This window comes from Manduca sexta, chromosome 8 (assembly GCF_014839805.1).
Source record: "Manduca sexta isolate Smith_Timp_Sample1 chromosome 8, JHU_Msex_v1.0, whole genome shotgun sequence".
NCBI classification, from domain to species: domain Eukaryota; kingdom Metazoa; phylum Arthropoda; class Insecta; order Lepidoptera; family Sphingidae; genus Manduca; species Manduca sexta.
Window position 1 is genome coordinate 11,221,985 of NC_051122.1, and position 9,694 is coordinate 11,231,678.

Genomic DNA, 9,694 nt, shown 5'->3' on the forward strand with positions numbered 1-9,694 from the left:
TAAAACATTTTTAGGAAAATTTTGGTCCCTACCTATTTAAGTAAGATATAACCATTTATTTTACAGATGGTATGGTATAATGTCTCTGTTAGTATAATTTGGATGGGAGGACGTAAAGAAGGTAAATTTTGTGTTATTACACACATTTAATCCGAATAACGTATGAAACTCGCGCCGGAGCTGCAATTTTAATAATTCGACATCGTTTCGAGTCGTAAGCGACAATGATTTTTTACAGTAATCATATTTTTTATCTAGTTATATATAATTGTAAACTATAATTTATAGTACTTTGTATTATCTGTACAGTCTATTTGATACTTGAATTTGAGAATCAAAATATAACCATTATCCTTACATAATATAAAACAAAGTCCCCTGTCACGTTTTCTGAACGCAATAAACTCAAAAAAAACCGAACGGATTTCAATAAAATTTGGTGTGGGAAGATAGTGAGACCTTAGGAAAGATTTAGGATTCCTTTTATCCAGGATAAAGGTACTATTGTGTTCACTCCCAAGGGCTAATCTTTCGGCAGTCGACCATTCTATTGGACTCCACTCTACTTACCATCAGGTGCAGTGGAGTCACATAACCTTGAAAATAAAAAAAGGAATAATATAATATATAGCAGGAGTGTTATCCTAAAAATTCTCTTCAACACGTTCGAAGGCGCGACCAATAACTAGTTTGGTATAAAAAAACAATTTATGAATTCGTCTGTATTGGATATTGATTTCCTCTATCTTAAAATTAGACAACGGAATAGCTCGTCAAACTGAGTATATGAGATATCTTATGTCCAGTCTCCCTTCGCATATTCTCATAGTTGCATACTATTTTCAATTAGCTTCGAACATTAGCGCCGTCAATTACAATAACGATTATCGTGTCAAGTTGTAATGAGCGATATTAACAAGATTAATATCTGAACTCATGTTTTTATAGCTGTTTCCTGCAACTTATTTTATTGTTAATATACGGTTCAATAATATTGTTAGAAATATTACAGCTATCGCGGTATACAATAGGCTATATTACAAAAGGATTTGTCATATAACACGTTTTTATTTCGTTCGATTTTTAAATCTTACAGATCAAGACAGTCTTCGAATGATGTCTCTAAATTTTTATTTGATTTTTAGGAATATTTTTTTTTTTTTGTTTATTGATTCGAAGTCTCGTAAGGATTTGTTAAATATTACCTATGTTACCAAAACAATATGTGATGGAGGCGCTTTGGACCTATTTATTACAAATATGATTAAATCGGATTGAGACACAACGATCTCGGTAAAATCCCTCTAAACAGCTCTTGATGCGTTTTGTGCAATAAATCTAAAGATCCCAATTCTGCTTTAAGACCAACACATTCCTGATTTATTTGGCATTAGTATTGTTCAGTTTTTAAATAAATAAATAAAATAAAATAAAATACTTTATTTAACACGTAGGCGAACAAAGTTGCACTTATGATACGTCAAAACAAAGAATAAGAATAATTATTATTTCTATACAACTATTAAAATTACTGATATAACTATGGAGATTTTAAATTAGGGATAAAGTTTATACAAAAGACAAGGTACAAACCGAAGTAACCAGCTCGGACTGGCAAGTAGGGGGAAATAGAAGGGTAACGCGTCGCGATCCACACCGGCGAGGACATGAGCCCTAACCTAACTAACCTACCAGCCTTTCACTAGCTACCTAAGTGATGACTACCCGAAGAAGAAAGGCAGAAAGAAACTCCGGGCTTTCTTTTTTGTCATCAATTGTTCAGTACTTCTTTTGTATTTTTTTTCCAAGTCTTTCTTGTACATAGTCACAATAGTTATATAAGCTAATGCACGCACATCACCGTTAACATGGGATAAGATGAAATCCAATCGACTAAACCTGGAGCGGCATAAAATAAAATTAGCGATAGCAAATAAAAGAGAACATAGATTCATACTTAAATAACGGCGTACAGCGTGCATTCGCCTACATTTACAATCATAGTTTTCAATCATGAGAAAAGAAAAAAAAAATAGTAATATTAAACAGGCAAACACAACATGATCGGGTGGTCGTCTTTCAAAAAATTACATTTCATTAAGATATGATATGATTATGTCAAATTAGAACTATAGAAATGTCATTATTATAAAAAAAAAAAGCATGTGAGACATGTAACAAAGACATTTTAGGCAGTTAATTAAATACTAATGTGTGCTAACATGGTGGGTCATTGTGTGCAGGACAAACTTTCCAAATCGTCTTATCATTAAGGTAATCAGATAAATGGTAATGATCGGTCATAATTCAATCTCAGTTTAACTTATTTCCTAAGATCTGAACGCCATCTCTAATCCTTATGTCAATACGGCTGACAACGTGCCCATGACTTGCTATTGAGGATTTTATAGGCGGTAAGGATCGCTTGAAATCAGGGTCCGTAGCCAAAAAACAAATAATGTATGGGATTGACATATCCTATCGATAAGTCTATCGCTATAATAAGTAATTCGCATACGTAACGTTAGCATTAACGATCGTAGAAATGAGTTTTAGCTATGACACACTTGGAGTCATAGCTGCGTGCAGTATATAAATTCAAGAATTTTTGTGCCATATGTGGTCAACTCTTCCTTTGACATACTATAAAAGGCAATTTGTGTTATTAAATCCGTTTCTATACCTATTTATCATTTCTGTTTTGACCGATGTCAATGCATTTAGCACGCCCACTTCACAATACAAGTTTTTGTGCGCGAACTTCGGTTTTTAACATTTTTTATAACAATTCGTCAGTAACAATCAAAATGGCACGCACAAAAACTCCGTACACATTCACCCGAATTATTTTAGTTGCTTTATACATTTTTTTTAATTAAATGATATATTTTTTAATATTGGACTATTGTATTCTGAAGTTGAGTAAATCAACAAATCTGCAAAAACACGACAGCAAAAACATTACGGAATTAGCAATTTTTTTTAGTTCTAATAGAAATTCTATTTATTGACTTTTGTTGTTGTTAGGTATACGTCTTTTTAAATTGAGTCATGCTTTAACGGGACTTTGAAGGATTATATGATTAGTCATTAATAGTATTTTTATTGAATGAAATTCTTTTGAAAGTAGATACTCGTAGGTAAAAACATATGGTATACTTCAGGCTATAGACGTAACATTAGAACGTTGCCCTCAAGAAACACCTACGAATTACCTTGGTTCCCATTCTCATAAAACCTTTTTGATGATCTAAATATATTAATAATAGTGACGGAAAGCTGTGTTTAAGTTATCCCACGACAGGTCTAAATTAGATTTTACAACAGACTTAAATGAAATAAAATAGAATTTGCTTTCTGGTTACTGGAACAACGTAAACCAAGTAGTAAATTAGTTAGCCATGCAGTTTTAATAAAACCATGAAAACAATCTGGAATTAAAGCAATTAAAAATAACAAATTATCATCAATAAACAGAATAACTATAATAGCAATATCTATCAACAACTTATAAGGAAAACTGTGTATTCCAACACTGTATACCATGTTTTGAACAAACCCAAACATTTCCCAGCACTGATCACCCATAACCTTCGTGCTTCGCGCCTCATCAATCGCTTGTAACTAATTACAGTTTTTGTTGCCAATTAATTTCCGGCGAATCTGTTTTAGTCACTTTCTTATTATAGTGTCCATGGAAACGCATGACTTGGCAATCTCAGGCCGAGTTTATTTATGGGGAAATACGCTAGTTTGGATTTCCCGGTTAATACTTATTTGAGGTGTCAGTTGTGCTAATACAATCTACATAGTTAAGAACCGACTTCGATATTCGAAACAGATTCCTGAACTGTAGTCTGTTAGCTAACATAAAATATTATGTAAACAAACAAACTAAGGTCTATCGTGATGAGGGATTTCCATAAAATTACATGCTGATGACTACGATAAAAAGTATCCTAACGAATACTTATAAGGACCATTGAACTAAGATTCAAAATTTCATCAATAATAACATTCCTTACTCCCTCAACTTAATTGTATCTTTTAGTTTTCAAAATCTTACTATACATGACTGTCTAGTATTCTTTTTAATCCTTACGGTTGTCATTGCAGCACTGGAACTAGTCGGGCCTAAAGGCAGGGTCTTCATCAGCTTGCTTTTCAACACCATGTTTATCCTCGGCGGAGTCACAGTCACACTACTCTCGTGGTGGCTTCAGAACTGGAGGCACCTCCTCTTCATCAGCTACGCTCCTTCCATCTTCGTCTTCGTGTACATCTGGATGCTGACGGAAAGCTTCAGATGGCTCTTCAGCAAAGGAAGATATGAGGATGGCCTCAACGTTCTCAGCAAATCCGAAAAAATGAATAACGCTAGCGTACCCAAAGACCACTATGACCAAGTAGAAAAACAAGCGACAAGACAAAGAGATGAAAGGAAATGTGAGTCGAAGGAACGGAACCAGTCTACATTCAACCAATTGTTGACATCTCCTATGATATGGAAGAGGCTGTTTACTTGTTCATTCCTGTGGATTTCGTCCACTCTAGTCTATTATGGTTTGTCTATAAACGCTATAGAGCTATCGGGGAATAGTTATGTGAACTACATCGTTGTTTTGGTCATCGAAGCGCCGGCTAACATCTGCAAATTAGTCTGCTTGGACAGATTTGGGAGGAAGAGGGTCATAGCTTTCGCTTTCTTTATGACTGGATTGATTTTGATTAACTACGGATTCGTTCCTGGTAAGTTCTTTTTTGTAATTGAAAAAGCTACTATTGGCTTAATACTTAATTATATTGAAACAGTTAATTTATTTTTGTTATGGTGATAATTGTGTATAAAACTAGATATTATAATTACATTAATAATAAGTTAGGTTGAAATCACTATATTAAAGACGTAGGTTTTAATTTCGGTTGAATCGTACAACATTTTAAAACTTGATAACACTTCAGCATTTTGTTTTAAACATTTTAAATATAGTTAACTAACCCACTAATCTCTTATTGTAGTTAAGTGTATAATAAGGCTAAATTAGAAAAGTTACACGCAATATCACTATGTACCTAACTGTTCAAAATAAATAGACGAACGCCATTAATTGCTAAGATTAGAGAATAGAGTCAATTTTCTTAACTTGCTACGTAATTAGCAAAGTTCTCTTTATATTTGAAGCATTAGCTTACAATCGTGATCAATTATAGCTAGGGGCGTCTTAATACTTTACTAAGCGGTTTTTGATTGTGTTCTAACTATAAGCAACTTTGGCAAGGGTGATTGTTATTGTGAACTTAAAGATAATATATCTTAGATGTTTATGAATACGAATATTCAGTAGATAAATAATACGATTGGTCATGGAATTAAAATGTAGTTCTTCTTTTATAACTTTCGAACATATGCATCAGTGGAGAAGCGTTTATACAACCCAATTCCTACCGGTTGCCGGTCGGTTGTTTTCTGTTAAATTGGCCAATATGTTAACTAAGGCAATTATTTAGCCTCGGGTTACCTTTTGAAAATTTCACCCTTCGCAACTGATATGCATCCTATAATATATCTTAGATAGGAGGTGATACTATCAGAATAGTAAATAGCATCGAATTCTTATTGAGGTGTTGAACACACAATTATATAGATTACGGACGCTACCATTTTCTTTTATGTATATTTAATTATTGTAGAAAATAATACTGAGTGTTATAGTACTGCCTCGGTGGCGTAGTTGGATTACTGCATTGCTGAGGTCTCGGGTTCGATCCCCGGGTCGGACAAAATGATAGATTTTTTTACTCAATATCAGCTCGGAGTCTGGGATTCATCCCCGATATGGCGATAGGCTCGCCCCCTATCACATTATTGGACAGTGAGTGCATCATTTGCGCCTCTGCCTAACCCTTCGGCGATAAAAGGCGTGTCTGTGTGTAAAACTAAGTAATGTATATAATTTTTCGTCAATTCTTTACAGCGGGCAATTGGTCGATACTTCTGTACCTTGGAGGCAAGTTCTTCATCACGTTGGCGTACAACTCTCTCTACGTGTTCGCTGCCGAAGTGTTCCCGACCAACTACAGGACTTCGTTACTAGCCATGTGTTCTACGATAGGTAGGACTGGCTCGACAGTTGCACCACAAACTCCTTTATTGGTGAGTTTATAGTCTGTAATTAAAAATAAATTGACGGTAGAAGCCCAATTGAGTTACGACATTTTCTAATATTTAAAATTAGTGTCTTTTTCCGCGTCTTCTGAATTTTGATTAAATTTTCAAAAAAGAATGTTGCCTTTCAAACTACATTGGTATATTCTAAGATCCAATTCTAAATTTGAATGATAAAAATTATAAAATCTCTTTGAATGTTTTTCAAACCTCTTTTTGAATGAGACCATACTTATATACAATTTATAACTTAATTAACATAAAAACACCGTAATCTTATTACTAATACAACCTAATAAGGTTTATATATCACACAAAATATAAATACAAAAATATTCTCTTTCTACAGACAAGATACTATGAATACCTACCGACGATGCTCTTTGGCTGTATGGCGGCTCTATCTGGCTTCCTAGTCCTAACATTACCAGAGACAAACAATCTCAAACTGCCAGACTCTTTAAAGGAGGCCCAAGAACAAGACAGAAAAGATCAGCCACAAGAACAGACTACAGAAAAACCTACAGATACAAAAACACGGCTTTAAATTAAAAAAATAAGATTGTATAACAAAGTAAATTGTCGCTCCACATCAATTCGACTAAAATGGTGCTATTGATAAACAAAATTACGGTAATTTACATGTGCCAGTCGTAGGGAAATAGGATAAACTTTGTACAAACATCAGGTTAATTGTTTTATTGCGATATGCTTTACGTTAGAGTTTCCATGCTAAAATTTATTGAAAAGCGAACTAATAAAATTTCATATTTATATCAAAATGTTATCGACATACAAATATTTAAAAGGAATCGTCGCTGGAATTTGAATTTAGAAGTTGTAGGTATATTCCATTTACAAATATCGCCGTTTTGTGTTCTATTTTAAAATTCCATATCATTTTTTAAAAAAAATATAATTAATTTGGAATTATGGCATTTGTGTGTTTTTTTTTTTATTAGTTCACGAGGTTGTATTTTATGCAATAAAATCTGGGGTGCCAAAGGCTCGTGATGTTAATTAGATAAGTTTTAGTAAAAGATAATATTACTTATGCCGTCGGATATTGTAGAATACGTTATTTTCGAATGTAATTACTTTTATATATTTACAAACACTGCAGGTAAATTGCGAAATGTTCGTTCATTTGTATAATATTATCTGTATTTCAAGATAACCTCAAAAATTTGTAAATAGAGGACACACTTTGTAAAAGTACGAATTATACAGAGTAACAACGACATAATAAAATTCACCTCGTAGGAATGGTGGCAGTGTGTTTAGGCTGTGAGATTGGAAAAGATTTAGATTTGATTCCCAGGTCGAATAATTAAAAAAAAAGTGACGCTAGTGACCTGAGATCAAAATTTGTTTCCGTTTCAGTTGGTGCTCTATTTGCCCCATTAAGTTTATTTTATATAATATAAATATTATAACTTATATGTAATGTATGTAAGTACTTAAGTATTACTAAAAATTTAAGTTTTATATCATGTGATCTACTAGTAAGTCAAAATAAATTTATTAGGTAAAATGAAATGTAAATAATTTAACTATAATATTAAGACGTAATTATTAAAAATTAAGCAACTAAATAATGACTTGATTTGCATTAATCCTATTTAGCAATTCACAATAGTATTGTAATTAGGTTTTATTCATGTTTTTTTGATTCACGAAGCAAGATTATCAAGATTATTGTTTAAAAAATGAGAATTATTGATTTTTTATTTGAATTCACATTATACAAATTGTAACATTAAAATATTTTTGTTAATAATATCATCAATACCTAACTGTTTCTAATACGTTTTTATAAATATTAATTTTATCGTTTTTTAATAAAAAGTACAATACAAATTCAAAATTTCTGTATTAATAAATGATTTTAATTACAAAGCTGTTTTTCAAATAGTATATAAGTATACAATCCCTTTCTTATTTTTAAGTTAAATATGTTTTTAATTTTAATATTAAGGCGATACCTCAAGGTCCATTTTCATACATTTTGTTTCACCTTTAATCTGGGTAACTAAACAAGTATTGGCAAGTAAAGAATTTAAATTCACGTCTAGTTAGTGATTAGTTCTCGCAGTTGAAAGAAAAACGTAAAAATAATTAATAATCATGGATATTTCGGCCTTTAAAATTTAATATGACGAAATTTTAAAGGCAGAAATGTATGAAAATGGACCTTGAGGTATCGCCTTAAATATGTTTTATTTGGACTTCTACTTTTAAAAACACACACGGGCATAGGGTAATCGGGTCACGTCCAAGTTTTAATTTGAAAAAGGGATTAAAACCTGACGTATTATTATTTTTTAAAACGTTCCGTTCTTTGCATCCAACTGGCGCGTTCACAATTGTAATTATGCGTTTAGAACGTGATCCCATTTCTCTGTACGTGACTGGGTGGACCTCGTTCATGTAAATAAAAAAAGTCATGTCCATAGAGTATGTAGGAGATAACTGGCCATTTAGCGCAGATTATAATCGTTATTGGTATTTGGTATAAAATTAGAAGATATTTTATTTCCTAATTTAAACCAAATTTACGCGAAATCCTGTTTTCGGTCAGACAATTTCAGTTATTTAGAAATTATTGTTAATTTTCCTAGGAACCATCTTAGAACTCTACATAAAAATAATTTACACGAACTAGAAGATATCTTTACGTTTACAAATACAACACAAAAACTATAGTTTAAACTTCTCATAAACCTAATAATATTATAACATATTAACGTCCCTACAAAAACATCGAATAAACAGTCATAAAGGCTTTACATTCCCGTTGCCTTATGGTAACAAAAAAGAGCATAGTTGGCCAAAGGGCAAGCGGTCTCACGCAAAAACAATTTGCAAGTTTTTGTTAAGGGTCCCGGCGCATACATGAATATGTTAAACCGAACCATCCCTAACGTTACTATTGGTTTTGCAGCTTGTTAAATTTTCTGTTGCCTTTAAATAATACCAAAAACTTTAGGTATCGATTATTTCAATATAGATTTATAATGTCAATATTTTTTTAAATACGATTAAATCAATGTAGAGTTTATTTAGAATATATTCATCACTTTAATTGTTCCAAAAGTTACAAACTTACCGCTATAAAAGCTATGAAATCGCAATGTGACAAATTAACGCACAAGATTAGCTTAATCTCAGCTATCAAGCAATTAGCACTAGGTCGAAGCAATAAGCAGGTTACAGCGCCAGTGATGGACGGCGTCCTATCGCCGCAGCATAATCGTCGCATCACTCACGCGTTCCAATATACAGCCCATAAATCCCCCGCAGTCATATGTTGATGTAATCAAGCATAGCCATGGTTTGAATCGCAGCACAATTAATAGGGGTCACCGCAGTTGTATTGCAAATTCCTGAGCTGTGTCCAACACTAGGGAATTGCGTTGATTTGTTTATGAGTATGTAGTTTGAGATGAATGAATTAAGGACTAATAAAAATTACGTGTACGTATTAAAAGCTAAACTTTTACAAGTACCCTCTAGCCGCGCTTCCGT

At 32.7% G+C, this 9,694-nt stretch overlaps 1 protein-coding gene across 1 annotated transcript in view; it reads left to right on the top strand.

The window, feature by feature from the left end:
• LOC115440891 (organic cation transporter protein) overlaps positions 1-7,533 on the top strand; it is a gene marked incomplete in the record, with an annotated part of 26,040 nt that extends 18,507 nt beyond the window's left edge. Inside the window, 3 exon segments of the mRNA XM_037436545.1 lie at positions 4,117-4,749; positions 5,976-6,154; positions 6,516-7,533. Coding sequence (XP_037292442.1) covers positions 4,117-4,749; positions 5,976-6,154; positions 6,516-6,713 — 1,010 coding nt within the window.
• Between the last annotated feature and the right edge of the window lie 2,161 nt (positions 7,534-9,694).